At 41.4% G+C, this 24,397-nt stretch overlaps 1 protein-coding gene and 1 long non-coding RNA gene across 2 annotated transcripts in view; one reads left to right on the top strand and one right to left on the bottom strand.

Annotated features, from left to right (window-relative positions):
* The window catches only part of sec24c (SEC24 homolog C, COPII coat complex component), a 47,132-nt gene that overhangs the window by 7,256 nt on the left and 15,479 nt on the right, over positions 1-24,397 (top strand). The window contains exons 4-16 of the mRNA XM_060940045.1: positions 2,889-3,058; positions 3,279-3,947; positions 6,725-6,864; positions 10,570-10,681; positions 10,826-10,953; positions 15,833-15,971; positions 16,187-16,302; positions 16,411-16,535; positions 16,707-16,898; positions 16,989-17,082; positions 20,403-20,519; positions 20,680-20,850; positions 20,984-21,080. Of these exons, the coding sequence (XP_060796028.1) occupies positions 2,889-3,058; positions 3,279-3,947; positions 6,725-6,864; positions 10,570-10,681; positions 10,826-10,953; positions 15,833-15,971; positions 16,187-16,302; positions 16,411-16,535; positions 16,707-16,898; positions 16,989-17,082; positions 20,403-20,519; positions 20,680-20,850; positions 20,984-21,080 (2,270 nt within the window). The remainder of the gene's footprint in view (positions 1-2,888; positions 3,059-3,278; positions 3,948-6,724; positions 6,865-10,569; positions 10,682-10,825; positions 10,954-15,832; positions 15,972-16,186; positions 16,303-16,410; positions 16,536-16,706; positions 16,899-16,988; positions 17,083-20,402; positions 20,520-20,679; positions 20,851-20,983; positions 21,081-24,397) is intronic.
* On the bottom strand, positions 1,222-20,489 carry LOC132898440 (uncharacterized). Its single transcript, XR_009656516.1, has 3 exons — positions 20,364-20,489; positions 4,299-4,414; positions 1,222-1,472 (listed from the first exon to the last, which is right to left on the bottom strand). It is a non-coding gene; the product is annotated as an uncharacterized LOC132898440 (long non-coding RNA).

Here is a 24,397-nt window from a genome sequence, read left to right as displayed (position 1 = left end):
CCTGTCGGGTGCTGGGCTCAAACCCAGAACCTTCTTGCTGTGAGGCAACTGTGCTAACCATTACACCACCGTGCTGCCGGCAATAAAGGTTTCGAACCAAAGACCTTTTGCATGTTAGGCAAACGTGATGACCACTACACTACAGGAAGTTAAATGGCTTAAGTTAGCAGTAGCGACTCTTCCCCGAGCCTGGATTATCAAATGCAAGCATTTTTAACGACTTTGTTAGTACAAAGTCATAATTGTCTAACAGCTCATAAGGTGGTAAATTCTGTACTTTTTATCAATTCAGAGTGAAATTTTTTTTTTTTTTGGTTGACTAAAACATGACTACTGGGAGCTCCTAATTGGCTCAAAATAAGTGTTCTCTTAATTGTCAGGATGATGTCACAGCCACGCATAGCCAGAAGTGAAGGAAGTAAAATTGGCCATGCTCACTGTGCTGGAGGAATGGCGTATTCTTTCACCTGTCAGTTAAAGCAAAAGTAGTCAATCGTGGCCATCTGTGAAGATAAGAGAATTTATTCATCCCTCTGTGTGGAAATTTACATGTTCCAGCAGCTCACAGATAGAAAAGAGTCAGGAATAGACACTAACAAAAAATAGTGCAATAACGATATTTAAAAAAAAAAAACAATGGGGGGAAAATGTATCTATCTATGTATAAAAGTAAAAACATGGGCCATGTATGTAATGTACACAACAAAATAAGAACGGAACTTAAATAAGAGTAGTTCTTCACTAGCCTGGCAAGCCAGACTAAATGTGAATATTTTGTCTGGCCTCGATCCGTAGACATTTCCGAAGGGGGTGGGAGGAACGAACCGCTGTCTTTCAAACTGTCTCTGTGCATATAGGCCAACGCTCTGACCAATCAGCGCAACAGTGACTGTGACGTAGTCAGAGCGACAGAAAGCAGTGGGGGAGGCCTTGAAATAAATAATTTTTCAAAATGCGTATTAATTAATAAACAGGTTCTAGATATTAAGAAGTTTGGAGATAATGACCACAAGTTTGGAGTCTGTACCACATACACATTTTTTTTTCAAGTGTTTTTCAAGGGTTTGCTTAAACTGTTTTTGAGAGTTTTTATTTAGTGGTGTTTGGTGAAATAATTTCCCTTAAATTTAAAATAACGGGAAAATAAGAAACAATCAAAAAGCAATGTTTCAAAGCTGTTTATTAATTCTTCATACTGCACAAACTAGCCCCATCCTTTTGGCTACCAGCGGAGCCAGCTGGTAGATCAGACTTTTGCCATAGCCGGTCGGCAAAACAGAGAAAACGTCCTTCTTGAAAAGGAATGAGCGGAGAGCCTCTTCCTGCTCATGTTTCAACGAAAACTCCAAGTCTAATTCTTCTAAAACTGATTCCAAAGCGGAGTCAAGCGCGCGCTGTTCACTAGCGGTAGCCATCTTTCCTGCTGTGCTTTCTCCAGCATCGCGCAGCCTTGTCGTCACTCCTGCAAAAGCCTGCCCAAAGAATCCAAACAAAAACCTTGCATTGTGGGCACGATTTGATGCCCGGGGTGTTTTTGTTTATATGGTGCGAGGCTAGACCCACTCGCTAGGTAAAAATATTTTTGGCTGCTAGGCGGGTGGGTCTAGTTTACTAGGCTAGTTCTTCACCTGAAGTAGAAATATTGCACTAATAAAATACCTAGCAGCTGAAATGGACATATTGCACCAGGTAGTGAATGTTATTGCACAGCATAACATAAATAACAAGGATGGGTTATGTATGTAAAGTAGCCAATAAATGACCAAAAAAACCAACCACAGGCTATGAGCATAATTGTACACAACAATTATGAGTCAGACATAAGAAAATGCTTGCGAATGAAAAGGATATTGTACCAAATGGTAATATTGTTGCACAGCATAAGATAATGATGGCAATGAGATGCGAATAAAGTGTCCAAAACGGTGATGGTGACATTGAGAAACAGTGCTACATTACACCAGGCTGTCATTGAAAAGTCTGGCAGCAGTTGGGTTGAAAGACCTGCGGTAGCGTTCCTTCTTGCACCATGAGTGCAGCAGTCTGCTACTGAAGGAGCTCCTCAGAGCGCCAACAGTCTCGTGTAGGGGGTGAGAGGTTAATATTAGCTTAGCTAACATCCTCCGCTCACACACCTCCTCACTGGATTTCAGAGGGCAGGACAGAGCTGGCCCTTTTCACCAGCTTGTTAAGCCTTTTTCCTGTCCCTCTGAGTTTCCACATCCCCAACAGACCACGCCGAAGAAGATAGCAGATGCTACCAGTGTCGTAGAATGTCCTCAACGGTGTCTTGCACGTTCTCAAGGACCTCAGTCTCCTTGGCAGGTGGAGACGACTTTGGCCCTTCTTGTACATCTGTGTTGGTAGTCTAGTCTAGATATATGCTCATGTATACAGAACAGGGCAGATAGCATTTTCCTTTGAGTGTGTTGTGCTGCCCTGTGATGCAGTAGTTTGAAAAGACGCAGTTGATGCGTGTCTTGGAGGAAGCGCATGTTGACCTTCGTCCTCCTTGGTTGGTAGCTGTTGTATGATGGTGGGAATTGACCAGTGACCAAAATGCGGGGGAATATGTGTAACAGTTCCCATGTTCAGAAAGAATAGTAACTTTATCCCAGTAGTTTAATCTCCAGAAGAGAAGCATTGTAATAGACACTCATAGTGTATTAGGGATCATGTTGCATTTGATGAAGTTTCTGAACTAGAGGTTTGTAACTCCAGACCTTGAAGCCATTGTTTAGTTTTTCCTCTGCTTTAACACACCTACTAACCATGGAAATGAACTAATGTGTTGATTTGGGGGCAGGGAAAACACTGGTGCTTAAAACTAACATAGCCATTTTCTTTTATCATTTTTTCTCCCCTCCCCTCTCCTGTCTACTGTATAGGCCACCTGTGTCTCAGCCATATGCTCAAGGATCAGTGAATTTGTCAGGTCCTCAGCCTGCATACAGTCAGCAGTTTGGGATACCACCCACCAGCATGCAGCAGGTGACCAATCAGTTGGCAGGTATGCAGGTTGCATCCACTGTACCCTCCTCAGCTGGCCCAGGCTACGGTAAATACTCTTTGGTTTACTCAAGCCAATTTTTTTTTTTTTTTTGTATGCAATGGAACATTATACGGTGGCACCATGATGAAATGTAAACTGTAATAAAGTGGCCTTGTATACAGAAAAAGAAGAAATAGAACCCAGCTATAGTTTCAAGAGAGCAGTAGTTGGGTCCAGATGGTAATTGTTGTTCTGTAATTTTCTGTTCTCGTCTCTTCGCCCCCAGCTGTACCACCCAACTCCCAGGCTCCTGTTTCAGCCCCTCCATCCTCTTTTGCCCCCACGTCTCCTGTCCCCACTCAGCCCTCTCCCACCTTGGGTGCGCCCCATACACCAGCTCAATCCTACTACGGCGCTCCTCCTGCTCAACAACCGTTCCCAGCTCCAGCCCCACCCTTCTCCTCTGCACCTGGTCCCACTCAGCTCCCTCCTCCACCCTTGGCTTCACAGCAGAATTTCAGTCAGGCCTCTCCATTTTCTTCAGCTCCACCTACAGGCCCTACTACATCATATGGAGGCCCACCTCCACCAGTCCAGGCCACTCACCCTAGAGCGCACCTTCCCACTTCCCAGCCTTCAGCTTTCCCTGGAGGGCCTCCACTGAGCTCTGCCCCATCTCAGTACCCAGCTGCCATGCCTCCTGTGTCGCAGCCCTCTCCATTCCACCCAGTTCCTCCTCCACCCACCACTGCTGCTGGATTTCCACCTCAAGCAGGTGCGCCTCCCAGACCCCCACACTCAGGCATGCAGGGTCCTCCTGTGGCTTCTCAGGGGCCTCCCATGTCCCAAGCGAACCATGTGACTCCCCCACAGCCCGGGATGTTGCATGGACCCACCACTCCTGGAATGGCACCATCGCAGCCAGGCATGCATGGTTATCCTCCTCAGCAGAACGGTGAGTGTCTGAATATTTATACTGAGCAATGGGAGCACAAGGCTTTCGTTTTGCAACTATGAATAAAAAGGCCAAATATTGCTCCTTTTTAAAATTAGATTAGTATATTTGTCAAACATAACATGTGTGAGTAGAATAGAATTCACATCATACTCGAACACTTTTTTTTTTTTTTTTTTTAAATTGTGCTTGTCTGTTGTAAAATAAAGTTAACGTTGTTGGTTATGGGGTAGTGAAGGGCTAAATGTGCAGTGTTGGACTATATGCCATCAGTAATTTAAATTCAAAATCTGAATTAAATTCATTGTTTATCATTGATTTAATTTTGAACAGAAATCAAATTTTTCTCACCCACACACACGGCCGCATATTATCAGATGTTATCTAGCAGCTTCCAGCTTCTGTAGTCATCAATGCATAAGCAGTTAAATCCCAGAACACTGGATCCTTCCCAAAGATAAATGTTTCTGTTGAAATGCATTAAAACAAAGACACCAGATTTGTTATCGTGGTGTTGAGAGGTACTATAAATTGGTAAACCTTTTTTATCGGAATATATTTAATGCTGTGATGTCCTGCATTCATCCTTCGAAACGTAACATCATAAAAATGGTAAACCTACTCTGCAGTATTACGGTCAGAGTCCTAATATCATAATTTGTGTTACACAACACCTGAAAGTGTTTATCACCTGACCTTATAACACACACTATCATGTATAATGAACCAGACACATTCAATAGCTAGATCAGAATTACATATGGAACAATATTTATTTGACCAAGACTTTTTTGTTCTTTATACCAAAATGTGTGTTCTCCTGCTTTAGTGTACAGTGGTGCTTGAAAGTTTGTGAACCCTTTAGAATTTTCTATATTTCTGCATGAATATGACTTAAAACAACATCAGATTTTCACACAAGTCCTAAAAGTAGATAAAGAGAACCCAGTTAAGCAAATGAGACAAAAATAATATACTTGGCCATTTATTTATTGAGGAAAATGACCCAATATTACATATCTGTGAGTGGCAAAAGTATGGTGAACCTTTGCTTTCAGTATCTGCTGTGATAACTGCAACTAAACATTTCTGGTAACTGTTGATTAGTCCTGCACACCGGCTTGGAGGAATTTTAGCCCATTCCTCCTTACAGAACAGCTTCAACTCTGGGATGTTGGTGGGTTTCCTCACATGAACTGCTCGCTTCAGGTCCTTCCACAACATTTCAGTTGGATTAAGGACAGGACTTTGACTTGGCCATTCCAAAACATTCACTTTTACTCTTCTTTAACCATTCTTTGGTAGAACGACTTGTGTGCTTAGGGCTATTGTCTTGCTGCATGACCCACCTTCTCTTGAGATTCAGTTCATGGACAGATGTCCTGACATTTTCCTTTACAATTCACTGGTATAATTCAGAATTCATTGTTCTATCAATGATGGCAAGCCATCCTGGCCCAGATGCAGCAAAACGGGCCCAAACCATGATACTACCACCAACATGTTTCATGGATGGGATAAGGTTCTTATGCTGGAATGCAGCGTTTTCCTTTCTCCAAACATAACGCTTCTCATTGAAACCAAAAAGTTCTATTTTGGTCTCATCCGTCCACAAAACATTTTTCCAGTAGCCTTCTGGCTTGTTCACGCGATCTTTAGCAAACTGCAGACGAGCAGCAATGTTCTTTTTGGAGAGCAGTGGCTTTCTCCTTTGCAACCTTGCCATGCACACCATTGTTGTTCAGTGTTCTGCTGATGGTGGACTCATGAACATTAACATTAGCCAATGTGAGGGAGGCCTTCAGTTGCTTAGAAGTTCCCCTGGGGTTCTTTGTGACCTTGCCGACTATTGCACGCCTTGCTCTTGGAGTGATCTTTGTTGGTCGACCACTCCTGAGGAGGGTAACAATGGTCTTGAATTTCTTCCATTTGTACACAATCTGTCTGACTGTGGATTGGTGGAGTCCAAACTCTTTAGAGATGGTTTTGTAACCTTTTCCAGCCTGATGAGCATCAACACTTTTTTTTTTTTTTTTTCTGAGGTCCTCAGAAATCTCCTTTGTTCGTGCCATGATACACTTCCACAAACATGTGTTGTGAAGATCAGACTTTGATAGATCCCTGTTCTTTAAATAAAACAGGGTGCCCACTCACACCTGATTGTCATCCCATTGATTTGAAAACACCTGACTTTAATTTCACCTTCAAATTAACTGCTAATCCTAGAGGTTTACATACTTTTGCCACTCACAGATCTGTAATATTGGATCATTTTCCTCAATAAATAAATGACCAGGTATAATATTTTTTTCATTTGTTTAACTGGGTTCTTTTGATCTACTTTTAGGACTTGTGTGAAAATCTGATGCTTTAGGTCATATTTATGCAGAAATATAGAAAATTCTAAATGGTTCACAAACTTTCAAGCACCACTGTACATAGGCTCATTCTGAGTTATCAAGGTCTTAAGCTTGTGTCCTACTTTGACACCTGGAAACATTAGCTTCTTGTCTTTATACTGCATGGAATTTTCCAGTGGCTTGACCTTTTCCAGGAGATGCTATTGAGGCAGCAGAATGGATCATTTGAGAAAGATGATAAATGCTGTGTTGCCTTGATGTAAGAGTTGTCTTTTTGTGCGTATATTGTACAGCTAACGGAGAATCTAGACTCCTGGGCTGTTTTCACCTCGTTGTTGTTCACTATATAATTCTCCTGCTGATGGCAGTCAACAGTTGTTTGTAATGTGTACTTTTTTTTTTTTTTTTAATATTCAGGTGCTTTTGGGCAACTGAGAGCTCCTCAGCCTGGCTATGGTGGACCATATTCAGGGCAGCAAGGCTATGGAGCTCTGCCCCCTGCACAAGCTCCTCCTCCTGCAGCAAAGAGACTTGACCCAGACTCCATCCCCAGCCCGGTACATAAACAAACCAGCAGCACACACATGTACAGAGTCTGTGACGCATTTCACATTTTGTCATTAAGCTCATGCCTATGTTGTACGTCCATTGTCTTTTTACCCTACCGTGTACTGTTTTCTCTACTCTCTGTATTCAAACAAGCACATCCTCAGAGCTCTGTAGTATTTGGTATTTTATTGCTTTACTGAGAGTAACAGTGACTTTTATATACAGTGGTTTGTGTAAGCTAGGCCATGCTCTGGAGTCTCCTGTGTCTGATGTGCATGCACCATGGCGGAATAACGGATACGCAAATCCGGTGGAGATTTAAGGCTTAAAAAAAAAAAATTCTGCTTGAATATTGCATGCGTCACTGGCAATATTTGCATCCTTGTTCACTGGTATTGCTTTCTAAACAATGCAATTAATCATTGTTATTCTAGTCTTGAAAGCAGAGGTAACTGTGGTTACACGTCTGTTTATCTTCTCTCTGCTCTTTCTGTTTGTTTTTGGCTTCTTTTTTCCTCCCCCTCCTCTCTTTTAATCTTGCTGGACTAAATTGTTTAAAATGTAAAGCAAGCCTCTGACATACCGCCTGTGCAGAAAACAAGACATAGAATAGACCCAGACGCTATTCCCAGCCCAGTAAGTGCCCTGTGTCTCTCTGCACGTCTGTGTTGTTGCATTAACCCTAATCTTTCTTCCTAGTCCTTGTTTTCCTCTCAGCCAGTCTCCTAATGACACCAATGACTCCTGTAGATCTCTTCAATTCAATGTGTTCTCTACAGCCATTAGTTTGAATGTATAATAGATCAGTTTAAATGTTAGATTAGATTTCGATCTTTAAACCAAACGACTAAACACTGGTCACCTTTTTTTTTTTTTTTTCAGCTAGTTTAGGTGGTGTTTACATTAGACCGTATCCGTCTCGTTTTCGTCGCGGATGCACTGTCCGTTCACATTAAAACGCCGGGAAACGACTCCACAGGCGGAACAACTTGAATCCGCCAGGGCCCACATATTCAATCCAGTACGTATCTGATCCGGTGCTGTGTAAACATTGAGGAACAAGGATACGCTGTGCTGAGCTCTAGCTGACGTCGTCATTGGACAATGTCACTGTGACATCCACCTTCCTGATTCGCTGGCGTTGGTCATGCCACGTTGGTCATGTGACGTGACTGCTGAAAAACGGCGCGGACTTTCACTTCCTGCTATTTGTCCCGAATCACTGCTCGTGCACTTCACTCGCGCGCTCTGTGAGCTGCGCAGGGCCGGAGTCCGCACCCTCCAGAGGGCACTCACTGTTCAGGGCGGAGTGATTTGGAGCGCAGGATGCCTGCGGAGCCGAGCGTATCCGTGTATTGGCGTTGCTGTGTGGACGCGAATCGTTTTAAAAACGTTAATCTGATGATCCGCTGATATGGTCTAATGTAAACACGCGTGTGTCCTCTCCCCCCCCCGGCGTCGTGTGTTTTGTAGTATGGGTGTTCGTGTCGCACCAAAAAAATTTCTCAAACCCCTTCCATCTGGACTTGCCCCCAAATCGTACTGCAGCAATCACTGTTTCTCCACACACTGGGAACAGGCTGCGCTGAAAGCCCTTTGGCTGTGTAATCTTTTTGTTTGTTTTTTATTTATTTATTTAAATGCTCCGCACACTGCCTTGGCTTACAGCCGCTTTACCCTTAAAGCTGAAAGATAATGCGATACTGTCAAAGTATGACTTTTGTCAGTAATGCATCTTTCTCAATAAGAGCCATTATTAAGGGATTTGTTTTTGGCATTTACAGTATGCAAGTTACTTTTATACATTTCATACCGTTTTCAGCGCTCGAAACTAACGGTGTCCCGATGTCCCGGGGACCATAAAAAATGTCATCGGGACACAAAATTATCATATCTGGGACAATCCCGGGACAATGGAAAAAAATAGATCTAGAAAAAAAGTTCTACATTAAAGGTGCAGTACAAGATTTTGGAATAACGGTTCCCGCAAGCCATATTTTGAAAAGAAACACTCCCACCCCCCCGCGTCTCCACCCCTCCTCCCCCTTATAAAGCCTGAGAAAGTCCGGCTTTATAATGGGTGTCTATTGCGTTACACACCAGTGGAGCTCGTTAAGTTAGAGTGTAGAGAGCTTGGAAAAATAGCTCAAACTTTCTCATTTAAACTGTGTTTTCAGCCCCAATTTTCACTCCACACACACAATTTTCTCAAAAGTAGTAGCCACACTTGTCCTGATTCACACAATGTGTCTACCTGAGCGATAGGATTTACTGTTTTTGAATGAGAAGCCTGAAAGTAACGAGAGCACAGCCGCGCAGCCCCATAGACTCCCATTATAAACGTGGCAGAAAAGTCACTCGTTTTTAACTCGCTCTAGTGACCTCATTTTTTACACTACAGACAAAAAAAATTACATCCGTGTGTTCAGGAGAGCCTTGTGGCGCTCACTGTGAAAGAATTTTGTGAATATCTCCTTCCGTTTTCGTGTAAATCCCCGTTGTTTGGAAGGAGCGCACTGAGAGAATCCTGCGCTCTGTGTGACACTCTCACTCTCTCTCTCTCACACACACACACACACAGAAGGGACGAGCTGGTCGCGGGCTTCAGTCTGATTGACGTGTCAGTATCCAATCATTTTGAGGTGGTACCTCGATGTGATTGGATGGCGTTTTTCCTTTATTTTACACTGTAGACTGGATTAAAATATTTCGTTTTTTGGGTCAAACCTTCTATTGTACTGCTTGCAACATGGGTGTGCATTTCATCCATTGATGTTATGGCTGATGGCTTTCAAAACATCTCTGAATGGGGCAACAGGTATATTACATAAAAATGGATAACGGTAATGGTGAAAATGATAAGTTGGCCTTATAAGTGCCAACAGATATTCAAGGTATAAGTAGATGAAATGAACATAAAAGGGGTCTTATTTTCAGCTAAAGTGTACTGCAGATGTAGGGAGTTGAAACATTTTCTGAATGAGCTAGTTGGCCCCTTTAAATAAACGGGTATCTATTCATACAGTGAGATCGCCAAAGTTTAATAAACTGAAAATGCAATAACTGTAATTTTGAAGTAGATGATGTATAGGACATGTGTCACTTGTGTTTTGTGACTTATTGTAAAAATGATATAAAGGGTTCAAAATCGCATAGTTACAAATATAATAGTAACTTCATATGATAATATTAACCACTGGTTATTTCAGGGAGGAAAAAAATGGGGACACTATTGCTTCCATTCGGGACAATACAACACAGAATTCGGGACCACTGGGGGACACAAAGAAAAAAAGTTAATTTCGAGCCCTGACCGTTTTTCCTATAATTTTCACAAGGTTGTGTGTTTTCAGACGGATGATTAATACTGTAATACCGTGATTATTTTTTTAACAAGGTTATGATGCCTTAAATTTTTGAAAACCGTAACACCCCTGCTTTGTAGGTTTTGTGATGAGCCTTCCCCGACAATTTACGTAGCTTAACAATTGGTCTCTGGGAAATGAGTTTGAGGTTGGATTTCACACCTGCAGATCACTTTTGCCCACCCAATCTAGCCCCTCCCTCTGTCTTTGCATGCTAATTCAGCTCTTGCATGTCTGACTTACTAGCTGAGTGAAAGGTTTATGTATCTGTGCATCTGCATGCTCATTCTTTCATTGGGTTTCTTGGAAGGATGTGCGTAGGTCAGTTGTATGTCATTGCTCTCTCAGATTCAGGTGATCGAGGACGATAAGGCAAACAAAGGCAGCGAGCCCTTTGTCACTGGAGTCAGAGGTCAAGCCCCACCCCTCGTCACTACCAACTTCCATGTTAAAGATCAAGGTAAGAGGTGTTATTAGACTCCATTTTTCATGCTGACAAGTATTGCAGTACAATCCTCTGTGCTGCTGGTACGTGTAAGTGGAATATCTTGTATTGCTGTCATGGATTTAAGTGTTGAATGTTGTGTGTTGTACTTTTTAAAAGGGAATGCAAGTCCACGTTTCATCCGTTGCACAGCCTACAACATGCCATGTACCTCAGACATGGCCAAACAGTCCCAGGTGCCACTTGCTGCAGTCATCAAACCTCTGGCTACTCTGCCTCCAGATGAGGTGAGGCACTGTTTCATTATACAGTCTAACGAGGCAAGGCCCTCTATCCCCACTCGCACTGTGGAAAAAATATTTTCCACAGTTATGTTGTCATCTGGGAATGGGAGCAAAACAGTAAAGTCGAAACATTAATCTATACCCCTAGTGACCTAGTAGCATGTATGGTAATCTTTTGGCACGGCTCCAGTGGGAATCGGAGCAATCAGAATAACATTGTGTGTAAATGTAGTCGTGATATTGTGACGGAATTACTTGTACTGCGTCAGTGTAAAGCATCCAGCAGAGAACTCAAAACAACAAGCAAAGAAAACATTAGTCGATATTAGCAAAAATGTTCTAAAAAGCAAAACAAATCTTCAGAAACGGGAAGAGAACTCTCTCAGACAGAGACATGATGCAGCTCGAATCGTGCCATGTTGCTAACTACACTGAACAAAAATATAAACGCAGCACCTAAAGATTTTATTTATTTTGTACATCCGATATTGATTTTTTTTTTCTGCCCACATCAAATGATAGTATAGCATACCAGTAAACATTTTTTGAAAAAAAAAAAGTGTCCCTCTACTCAAGTTCTGAGCAGTGCCCAGACTTGAGATAATCCATGATCCAGTCGGGTATGACCATTGCAGACACAAATTTCACTAAGTAATGCATGTCATGACCATCCTTTATGTGGGGCCAATAAAAGGCCACCCTAAAATGACAAAAATGTTCAAATGTCACGATGCCACAGATGACCAGAATCAACTGGGAACGAGCCATTGGCATGCTGCAGGCTGGAATGTCCATCAGAGCTGTAGGGCGTCAATTGGGGGTGCTATTCCACGATAGTCCGCCTCCGACGACGATTTCAGCAGCGTGGCACCACAGACAACATGCCACATGCACGCAGGCCACGTGTCACCACTCCAGCACAAGACCGTCATATCCGTCTGACCCACCTGCGTGATCGGTGCCGGACTGCAACACGGACCGCAGATGAGACCATGGGGAGACGCAATCGCAGGGTCAGCAGTCAAACTGTGAGAAACCGACTCAGAGAAGCTGGCCTCCATGCACGTAGACCTCATCGAGGATTGGACCTGACTGCTGGGCGACGACGTTCTCGTCTGGACTGGGCTCGGGCACATAGAAAATGAATTTCTATCTGAACATTTGTATTTCATAAAATATGGACCGCTGCGTTTATATTTTTGTTCAGTGTAGTTAACCTCTCAGCTTGGCTTCTTCACAACAGTGGACTTGCTGCAGCGTGAGTTACCGGTATGCCATATCCAGTCTCGTGCTTTGTTTCACGGAGGTTTGGCTCCATAGCATTCCACTAAATACAGTTAGGTGGGAGTACACGATATCCGTTACTTTTCCATTATGGAAGACTGGGTGGGAATGGAAAAACTATCCTGTTTTTAGCGCCTACAATAACGGGTTTTGTATGTGAAGGGGGCTTTTATCTCAGCGTGGCCAGTGGGCTCAATAAATGGGAGAGGGTCTCGGCTGCATTTCAAGCCCTGATTTGTTCAATTGCTACCTGTCAGATTCAAAATAAAGACCAGTATTTGCTGAATGTCTTGTGAACAGGAACTCTTGGGTGCTAAATTCATTTTGCTTGCCATGTTGGTACAAGATGAATAATTTCCAGTCTCATCAATTCCAAAGCTTTGATTTGTAGTTTTCAATGCCTGGAATCAGGAAGTGACTCTCTTTGGGATCAACTTGATATAAACTGAAAGAAGGATGCTGACTTGACAACATGCAACACGTATTACAAAATATATCGTGCATACTAAAAGTGAACTTGTGTTTTAATTAAAAAAGTGTCATCACTTACAAGCTAATCAATTCTAAGTTTGCAATTTGTGGCATGAAATGAAGTACTATTGGTCACAGTGTGCTTCCTAACATAGGCCAACTAATTCATAGTGAAATTCATTTCTGACTTTTTTTTTTTTTTTTTTTTTTTACTCCCCCGCTGGCTGAAAGGCCGGAAGGAGTATTATGTCATGGCGATGTCCGTCCATCCCAGGAAGGGTACTCACCTTCTGAAATGAACTCTTCTCACAATTTTTGGAGGAATCTCATGAAACTTGACAAGAGGCATTGCTCTATGTCGGTCGTACGCATATTGTAATTTCGTTCAATTCGGTTGTTTTACCAGAGTTACAGCTCTTGATTTAACAACCTTGTACTTTCACAATTTTATGAAGGTGTGCTTGCCTCCTGACATGAACTCCTCTCTCAATTTTTGGACGAATTTCTTGAAGCTTGGCAAAAGGCCTTGTTATATGACTGTGTAATATGCATATTGCGATTTTAATTTAACTTGTGAAAATTTTACCAGAGTTTTGAACCTTGATTAAATAACTTGTACTTTGACAATTTCATGAGGGTGTACATTCTTCTGAAATCACCTCCTCTTACAATTTTTGGAGGAATTTCACTAAACGTGGCAGAAGGCTTTGGGACTGCAGTTGACTTGTTGACATTGGGACTGCGGTTGTCGTGAACGGTTTTGCGCTAGGGTTTCTGTCGGTGGGGGGTTTATAGCATCAACGAAGCTGACTTTGTTAGGGCTGTTAATGTTAGTCATGTTGTCTGTTGTTGCCCAAATGAGGATGGGTTCCCTTTAGAGTCTGGTTCCTCTCGAGGTTTCTTCCTCATGTCGTCTGAGGGAGTTTTTCCTTGCCACCGTCGCCACAGGCTTGCTCATTGGAGATAGATTAGGGATAAAATTAGCTCATGTTTTAAGTTCAAATTCTGTAAAGCTGCTTTGCGACAATGTTTATTGTTAAAAGCGCTAAACAAATGAACTTGGCTTGACTTATGACGGTTATATGCATATTGAAGTTTCGTTTAATTTGGGCAGATTTTACCAGTGTTATGCCCTCGATTATTAACAAACTTTGGGAATTTCATCAAGGTGTGCTTGCTTTCTGAAATCAACTTCCCTACAATTTTTATCCCCCACTGGCCGAAAGGCCGGGGGGGATTATGTTGTGGCGATGTCCATACGTCCCAGGAAGGGTACTTGCCTTCTTCTGAAATCAACTCCTCTCATGATTTTTGGAGGAATTTCGCGAAACTTGACAGGATTCTTTGTGTCGGTAATGCGCGTATTGCAATTCCTTTAAATTCCATTGCATTTTACCAGAATTATGACATAGTTGCCGGGGGGGTATTGTATGGAATCAATTTTGTGCCAAAATGTTCATACAATACTTTTGAAATATCAAACAAAAACGACAAATCAAAATACAAAAAAAAGTCAATTTTTTTTTTTAGATTGGCAAACAAATTATTTGTGTAATCGTGCAAAATATCAGTCTATTACTCTTCAGAAACCTTTTATTTTTGTTCCGCGTCTTTCTCAGTTTTGCTTGACTTAATTTATTTTGGTTGCGATTCCAGCTTTCTCATTTGCGCTCCCTGACTTTTTGCTTGCAGTTTTGGCACAAACTTGACGTGTGGGCGGGCTGTCCAGGAATGCATTCCCATTGGCTAACTTGTATTTGACTGACAGCTACGCTCAGCCATTCCCTACTCGGATTCTGGCGGACTGTTTGACGAGTGACCGATCCATTGACAGTAAACAAGGATCGAGTGGACTTCAGTGGTGACTATGATATTGAATTTACACTTTGTTTAATTAATTCAATATTATAGTCGCCACTGAAGTCCACTCGATCCTTGTTTACTGTCAATGGATCGGTCACTCGTCAAACAGTCCGCCAGAATCCGAGTAGGGAATGGCTGAGCGTAGCTGTCAGTCAAACACAAGTTAGCCAATGGGAATGCATTCCTGGACAGCCCACCCACACGTGAAGTTTGTGCCAAAACTGCAAGCAAAAAGTCAGGGAGCGCAAACAAGAAAGCTGGAATCGCAACCAAAATAAATTACGTCAAACAAAACTGGGAAAGACGCGGAACAAAAATAAAAGGTTTCTGAAGAGTAATAGACTGATATTTTGCACGATTACACGAATAATTTGTTTGCCAGTCTAAAAAAAAATTGACTTTTTTTGGTTTTTTTCGTATTTTGATTTGTCGTTTTTGTTTGATATTTCAAAAGTATTGTATGAACATTTTGGCACAAAATTGATTCCATAGTATTGTGCTCTCAGAGCACTCTTGTGTCAAATAGCTGTTGGACCCATATTTGTAATGGTGCATGTTCAAGCACAGGCATTAGGCCTCGTTTATCAATCTTTTAATAAATTTGTGTGAGGATGTTTGCATTAGCTAAACCAAAGCTTAGAGCTGTGCGGCGAGCGACCGACCCATTCTTCATTTGTATACTGCCATTTATTATGAAATCACTGAGGGTGGAGGGTTTTTTTGTTTTTGTGTGTTGGCTCCTTTTTATTTATTTATTTACTTATTTATTCTCATCTTTTTAATAAATGCCAGTAATATAAAAATTGGCTGATTTTCGCAAAATGTACTCTTACTCCCTGACCTACTGAACAAGCATGAGGATGTGTTTTTGATCAACTCCAAAACGGTTCTGGAAGTTACCCTCTGTAAGGGTGTCTGCTAAATGCTGTAAATAAAAAGAAGCCATTTAAATTTGGCAGTATATTCCAGATATAAAAGTGCAGCAATCAATGAACATATGATTTGAAATTGATCAAATCGAGGTTTGCGTGAGTCATCTTGGACACAAATTTACGGACACTCGAGCACAAGTAGAATATGACCGTTTTCCATATTCTTATGGGATTTTCATGAATACCATATTTCTTGTGTAAACACTCATGAACAGTTTATGCATAAATCCATTTGTATCCGGCTTGAGAAATGAGGCCCAGTGTCTTAACCTTTTGACATTTTGCTCTTGCACTGAGAATTAATCAATTGTCTCACGTTTTGTTCCTTTCAGAACCCTCTTTATATAGTGGATCATGGGGAAAGCGGTCCTGTTCGCTGTAATCGCTGTAAGGCTTACATGTGTCCCTACATGCAGTTTATCGAGGGTGGAAGACGCTTCCAGTGTAGCTTCTGCAGCTGCGTCACAGAAGGTGAGTCGTTATTAAAAGTGCATTAGTTATCAGGAAATGGAACGTTCATTTCAGAAGTGTGACCTTTGTCTCACGTGAGTATGTGGATAGACTTTGGAATTAATTGAGTTATGTGTGACCTACATTTCAACCTAAGAGATGGATGTCTTTTACTGAGTATATCATGTTTCAACCTCCCCCCCCCCCCCCCTTTTTTTTTTCTTTTTCTGTTTTAGTACCTCCCCATTATGTCCAGATGCTGGACCACACAGGGAAGCGTGTAGACTGCTACGACCGACCTGAGCTGTCCCTGGGCAGCTATGAGTTTGTAGCCACAGTGGATTATTGTAAGGTAGGCACTCTGGTTTCAAGGAATTACTTATTAGCAAGCACAGACACACCTATAGATAAATTTACATTGTGTTTGTCTTTATTTTTGTATCCTTGTTATTGTTTATAGAACAACAAAATTCCTGAGCCTCCAGCCTTCATCTTCTTAATTGATGTCTCCTACAATGCTGTGAAAAGTGGCATGGTGAGGATTGTATGTCAGGAGCTTAAGACCCTGTTGGACCATTTGCCCAGGTACAGATTTCGAGCAGCTAGTGCAAGATTAAAAAGGATCCTTTAAGTTTCAGTTCTTTATTTTTGGATAGTTATATTTTTCATCAGTGAGCAAAGCACGATCGGTCAAATGTTTCACTGTTGTCTGATATTGTGGCTTTTTTAAATTTATTTATTTATTTTATTTTAAAGAGTGAACCCTGATATGGAGTCCAATATACGAGTAGGCTTTGTAACCTACAACAAAGTGCTGCACTTCTATAATGTGAAGGCTTCTCTGGCTCAGCCTCAGATGATGGTGGTCTCAGATGTGGCAGACATGTTTGTACCCTTGTTGGACGGATTCCTTGTCAATGTCTCTGAGTCTAGGGTTGTCATTGAGAGGTTTGTGTGGTCTTTTGCTAGAAAGAAATATCGATTAATTTTTGGCTGCTGATCTAATATCCATGGTGTTTTCCCTTTCTCTCTCGCAAGTTTGCTGGATCAGATCCCGGAGATGTTTGCTGACACACGAGAGACCGAGACGGTGTTTGGCCCTGTTATCCAAGCTGGACTGGAAGCGCTTAAGGTATTTTAAGACTCTTACTACAACCACAAATCAGAAAAAGTTGGGCTGATATGTTGAAAGACAAATTGTTTTCAATTTTAAAATAATCTTTGACCTGTATTGTGTTCAGAACAATACAACACATTTAAATATTTTTTTTTTTTAAATTTCATGATTTTTCTCCAAAATAAACACTTGTTTCAATTTTAATTCTTGCAACACATTTAAAAAAAAAAAAGTTGGAACAGTAAAGTATTTACCACTTTGTCATGTTGCTATTCCTTCTGACAACACTAAAGATGTTTAGGGACTGAAGACACCAAGTGAGGAAGTGTTTCAGGTGTTTTGTCCCGTTCTTCCTGCCTAGTAAACTAGACCCACCTGCCTAGCAGCCAAAAATATTTTTGCCTAGCGAGTGGGTCTAGCCTCGCACCATATAAACAAAAACACCCCGGGCATCAAATCGTGCCCGCCAATCACAACGCAAGGTTTTTGTTTGGATTCTTTGGGCGGGCTTTTGCAGGAGTGACGACAAGGCTGCGCGACGCTGGAGAAAGCACAGCAGGAAAGATGGCTACCGCTAGTGAACAGCGCGCGTTTGACTCCGCTTTGGAATCAGTTTTAGAAGAATTAGACTTGGAGTTTTCGTTGAAACATGAGCAGGAAGAGGCTCTCCGCTCATTCCTTTTCAAGAAGGACGTTTTCGCTGTTTTGCTGACCGGCTATGGCAAAAGTCTGATCTACCAGCTGGCTCCGCTCGTAGCCAAAAGGATGGGGCTAGTTTGTGCAGTACGAAGAATTAATAAACAGCTTTGAAACACTGCTTTTTGATTGTTTCTTATTTTCCCGTTATTTTAAATTTAAGGGAAATTATTTCACCAAACACCACTAAATAAAAACTCTCAAAAACAGTTTAAGCAAACCCTTGAAAAACACTTGGAAAAAAAAAATGTGTATGTGGTACAGACTCCAAACTTGTGGTCATTATCTCCAAACTTCTTAATATCTAGAACCTGTTTATTAATTAATACGCATTTTGAAAAATGATTTATTTCAAGGCCTCCCCCACTGCTTTCTGTCGCTCTGACTACGTCACAGTCACTGTTGCGCTGATTGGTCAGAGCGTTGGCCTATACGCACAGAGACAGTTTGAAAGACAGCGGGTTGTTCCTCCTACACCCGTCGGAAATGTCTACGGATCGAGGCCAGACTAAATATTCACATTTAGTCTGGCTTGCCAGGCTAGCAAACAGGTGTTATGGTGTGCAATAGTACGGGTCGTCATTTTTCATTTCAAAATTCTTCACATATTCTCTATTTGGGACGGAGAGGACAGGCACCCTCTTCTTCCACAGCCATGCCTTTGTAACGTGTACAGAATGTGGTTTTGCGTTGTCTTGTTGAAATATCCCTGGAAAAGATGTTTTGAAGGCATCATATGATGATCCAAAATCTGTGTACTTTTCTGCATTAATGCTGCCATCCAAGAAGTATAAGTTTCCTTTGGCAAGGGCACTGGCACAACCCCATGCCATGACGGACCCTGGTTTTTGGACTTGTTGCTGGTAACAATCTGGATGGTCCTTTATGTGTTTGGTCCAGAGTACACTGTGTTCATTTCTTCCCAAAAAAAAAAAAAGACCTGGAACACTGATGCTTCTGATCACAGTATACGTTTCCACTGTGTGATGGTCCATCCCTGATGCCTTGGAGCCCAGAGAAGTCAACAGCACTCCTGCACACAGTTAGCCTAAGGCATCTTTTTTGCACAGTAAAATTTTAACTGTTATTTTTGGACGTCACTCTGTCTTGCAGTCCATCACAAAAGGCTGCCAAAGTAATCCCAAGCCCATGTGGTTGTATCAGCTGTAGATGAACGACAGTTCTTGACACAGTGCTGTCTGGGGGAGCTCGCAGGTGTCCAGCGTTTAGTTTGTGCCATTGCCCTTTACTCGGCGATGTTCCTTTAGTCATTTAATGATCTGCACTATAGAGGGTGAAATATCAAAATCCTTTCATATCTTTCTTTGAGGAACATTGTTTGTTTTTAAACATTTCAATAATTTTCTCGCACGTTTTCTGACAAACTGGAGACCCTTGGCCCGTCTTTGATCCTCAAAGGCCAGGCCTTTCCTGGATACTGATTTTGTACCAAATCATGATTACGATCACCTGTTTCAAATCCATCCATTATCTGTAGCCACTTTATCCTTCTACAGGGTCGCAGGCAAGCTGGAGCCTATCCCAGCTGACTACGGGCGAGAGGCGGGGTACACCCTGGACAAGTCGCCAGGTTATCACAGGGCTGACACAGAGACAAACAACCATTCACACTCGCATTCACACCGACGGTCAGTTTAGAGCCACCAATTAACCTAACCTGCATGTCTTTGGACTGTGAGGGAAACCGGAGCACCCGGAGGAAACCCACGGGGAGAACATGCAAACTCCACACAGAAAGGCCCTCGCCGGCCGCTGGGCTCGAACCCAGGACCTTCTTGCGGTGAGGCAACAGTGCTAACCACTACACCACCGTGCCGCCCTGGTTCAGCTCACATCATTATTTGTTTGACCTCAGTACTAGCCCTAAATTCCCCCTGCCCCAACTTTTTTTTTTTTTGAATTTGTTGCAGGCTTAACGCAGGAATGGATGTATATTAAATGAAATGAAGTTGATCAGACAAAGCATGAAATTCAAGTCAAAGTTAATGTAGAAATCACTGCTTTCTTTTTTTTATTTAGGCCACACCAATTTTAATTAGTTGGTTCTCGGATTTTTTCCAGGAAAAATATGAAGCGAGCGGGCGAAATTTAAAAAAAAAAATGCTCTGATGGTAAAATTAGCGGTGGAAATAGACCAAGCAATACAGGCAAACCAGTAAACAGAATTTCAACATGCCTGTCAAAGATTTTACGCTTCTGTTCGCTGAATATCCTAGCAATCTCAAACACAGGCTTTGCAGGGCTCCCCTCCACAGGCATGTTTCTTCCACAAGTCTTTATCTAAAGTGAAAGGGGCGATTTGATTGGTTTTCGGTGTCGCGTGACCTTTTCTGTTGGTGGGAGTTTGATTTCGATTTTGTATTTTTATTTTATTTTTTTTCCCCAAGCGGCGATTCCGAGAACCAACTAATTAAATTGGTGTGGCCTTAACTTGCATTTTCCATATCGTCCCAACTTTTTCTGATTGGGGTTGTATATGTCTGTACAACATGATGGCTTTAATTTCACTGTAGTTGATTTTTGCTATGAATTTAGTGATCACATTTGTAGACAGCACAGTAGCCTGCATTTTTACTCACTGTGTAAGAGTGATCTGAAGACTGGTCTGTGTCTCTCAGGCTGCAGACTGTGCTGGAAAGCTGTTTATCTTCCACACATCTTTGCCCATCGCTGAAGCTCCAGGCAAGTTGAAGAACAGGGAAGATAAAAAACTGGTGGGCACAGACAAAGAAAAGGTACCAGCTCTCTTGTTATAGTGCCAGTTCCTTAATTCAAATTATGAAGCAACTCTCACAGAACTTCGCATTAATTTTTTTTTTTTAGTTTATGATTAAAGCCATACATCCAGTTTCTGAAATGTGTTGATTGTTTCCACCACCTCCTTTCTTTTCTCAGACTTTATTCCAGCCCCAACTGAGCTTCTATGCTAACCTGGCGAAGGACTGTGTGGCACAGGGCTGTTGTGTGGATCTCTTCCTTTTCCCTAATCAGTATGTAGACGTGGCAACATTAGGGGTGGTACCAATTTCAACAGGAGGTTCCATCTACAAATACACTTATTTCCAGGTCAGTGGAACAGCTGTTTTTTAGTGGATCCACAAAACCTATTGGATGGATGGTTTGGATGTTTTAGTTTGAAAAACGTTGTAGATTATATGATTAAAATATGTATAGTTACATTATTGTGTTTGTGTGTCAGGCCCAGTCTGACCAGGAGCGGTTTTTGAATGATCTGAGGAAAGATGTGCAGAAGCAAGTGGGTTTTGATGCAGTGATGAGGGTCCGCACAAGCACTGGTGAGTAGGACAGGACTTTTATATACATATTTTTTGGGGTTTTTTTTTTCCCCCTCCTGTTCTGGATCAAGAACATGGAGCAAAATGACTTCAGTACTAACAGGCCTCGAAACAGTGTTTAAATTAACGGCAGTTTATTTCTGTTCTGTTATAAAAGCATTCTTACTGGAGATAAAGTTTTAAAAAGTCTTTGTATTGGGTTTGAATTATAAATCTTTCACTATGTAAAGCACAATGTTAGTAAGATTTGGTAACAATTTTCAGTGCTGATGAAATATGATTTGGCTTTTCAGATTAATCTCTGAGCCTTAATTGTAAGGGTAATTGATAAGTGGATTTCATGTGTACTGTTTTGTTTTTCAAGTAACAATCAAATCCATTTTTTTTTTTTTTTTGTGAATCTTGAATTACATAATCTGTTGGGGGGGGGTGCATACTAGTTTATTTCTGTCCTTCTGAAACACCCTTTCTTTGAACAACCGCAAATCATAGCCGCTTGGGGTTCTATACTGTGTATACCGTTTTCAGGTCTGTTGCACATCGACTTCCTGTTTACCGACTGAATGTATTTATGAAACCTACAGTGCTGAGCGTAAATGAGTACACCCCCTTTTAAAAGTAACATTTTAAACAATATCTCAGTGAACACAAACAATTTCCAAAATGTTGACAAGACAAAGTTTAATATAACATCTGTTTAACTTATAACGTGAAAGTAAGGTTAATAATATAATCTTAGGTTACACATTTTTCAGTTTTACTCAAATTAGGGTGGTGCAAAAATGAGTACACCCCACAACAAAAACTACTCCATCTAGTACTTTGTATGGCCTCCATGATTTTTAATGACAGCACCAAGTCTTCTAGGCATGGAATGAACAAGTTGGCGACATTTTGCAACATCAATCTTTTTCCATTCTTCAACAATGACCTCTTTTAGTGACTGGATGCTGGATGGAGAGTGATGCTCAACTCGTCTCTTCAGAATTCCCCATAGGTGTTCGATTGGGTTCAGATCAGGAGACATGCTTGGCCACTGAATCACTTTCACCCTGTTCTTCTTCAGAAATCCAACAGTGGCCTTAGATGTGTGTTTAGTCATGTTGGAAAAGTGCACGATGACCAAGGGCATGGAGTGATGGTAGCATATTCTCTTTGAGTATAGAGCAATACATCTGTGAATTCATGATGCCATCAATGAAATGCAGTTCCCTGACACCAGCAGCACTCATGCAGCCCCACATAAGGACACTGCCACCACCATGTTTCACTGTAGGCACCATGCATTTTTCTTTGTATTCCTCACCTTTGCAACGCCATACAGTTTTGAAGCCATCAGTTCCAAAAACATTTATCTTGGTCTCATCACTCCAGAGTATAGAGTCCCAGTGGTCTTCATCTTTGTCAGCACGGGCCCTGGCAAACTCGAGGCGGGCTTTTTTGTGCCTGGGCTTTAGGAGAGTCTTTCGTGGACGGCATCCATGCATGCCATTCCTCTGCAGCGTATGCCATATTGTGTCACGGGAAATAGTCACCCCAGTTTGGCTTTCTACTTCAGATAACTGCAGTGAACTTGCATGCCGATTTTCTTCAACCCTTCTCATCAGAAGGCACTCCTGTCGAGGTGTTAACTTCCGTGGACGACCCGGACGTCTCTGTGAGATGGTTGCAGTTCCATCTTTCTTAAATTTTTGTACCACTTCTGCTACAGTATTCTGACTGATAAGTAAAGCTTTGCTGATCTTCTTGTAGCCTTCACCTTTGTGGTGTAAAGAAATTATTTTCTTTGGGGAATTCTGAAGACAAGTTGAGCATCACTCTCCATCCAGTCACTAAAAGAGGTCATTGATGAAGAATGGAAAAAGATTGATGTTGCAAAATGTCGCCAACTTGTTCATTCCATGCCTAGAAGACTTGGTGCTGTCATTAAAAATCATGGAGGCCATACAAAGTACTAGATGTAGTAGTTTTTGTTGTGGGGTGTACTCATTTTTGCACCACCCTAATTTGAGTAAAACTGAAAAATGTGTAATCCAAGTTTATATTTTTAACCTTACTTTCACGTTATAAGTTAAACAGATGTTATATTAAACTTGTCAACATTTTGGAAATTGTGTTCATTGAGATATTGTTTAAAATGTTACTTTTCAAAGGGGGTGTACTCATTTTACGCTGAGCACTGTATAGCATGGATTTACAAAGTTTTTGTAACCCTTTTCTCAGCAACTACAAATCACAACTGCTTGATGTTTGGTAATGCGCTTCAGCTTGGGGTTCTATACCGTTTTCAGTTGTGTTGCATTTCGACTTCGTGTTTACCGACTGAATGCGTTTACAAAACACAGGGTGGATTTTGATGCTATTTCAAAATGACAGTTTACCAGGATGCTGTTATGAGTAGCATGCTGTGTGAGCACAATCGCTATCAGGCGCGTTAAAATGTAAATAACTTTTCTAGAATTTCACCAAAACTCATTGAATTTTCAGCATTGTAAGAGGACTCCCTAAAGTATTATTCAGCAAAACCCCAGAATGATAGCACAAATCTAGAATTTTTAACAGAATTTTAGTTCTTAAAATTTAACGTAATTATGGACGTCACGCATAACATTTACACCCGTGAAAAATCACTTTGAATGCTGTTTTGAAAGTTTTGATCAAATATTCTCTGTAATAAAAAATTGCTTAAATATTATAAACAGTCTTTTAATGTATCAAAAAATAATTTTGATAAAGCAAGGAAATTCGGAAGAAAATTTTTTTCTTTTGCTTGTTGTGCGCGTCACGCTACCAATCTAACTAACCCCTTCACAAACTATTCCAACTTTCATGGACTTGTAGTGCGAATAAACCTTTCAAAAAAAAAAACTTCTCACCCAGTAAATTAGAATCCTGGTGATTTATATCCTCGTAGCTTCAGTAGATCTAGAGATTTAGTCGATTTAGTAAATCCCAAACGCTGTGAAACACGCCAGCCATCTACTGTATGGTGAGAAGTGCTGCTGTAGTTGAGAAACTCTCATTCCTCCTCCCGCTTCCAACTAACTCCGTGACCCATACCAAAGTAACAATGTCACGCTCATCACTTAAGGATAATTTATGCCAAGTTTCACGGAAAAATACAGCAAAATAAACTTACTAGAAGTATTTTTCTAAATCCCAAACATTATGAAACATTTCTTGTAGGGTTTCAGGTTACAAATTTCGAGAATAGAGAAATTGCAGCGCAAAAGTTTACCACTAAACTCGCGAAAATACTCCATCCTAGCGAGTTTCACAACCGAACTAGGCTACGTGACAGTCCGTGACCACCCAGG

This window comes from Neoarius graeffei, chromosome 14, assembly GCF_027579695.1.
Source record: "Neoarius graeffei isolate fNeoGra1 chromosome 14, fNeoGra1.pri, whole genome shotgun sequence".
In the NCBI taxonomy this organism is placed as follows: Eukaryota; Metazoa; Chordata; class Actinopteri; order Siluriformes; family Ariidae; genus Neoarius; species Neoarius graeffei.
The sequence above is the reverse complement of the archived record's forward strand: the minus strand, read 5'-3'. Positions and strand labels throughout refer to the sequence as shown.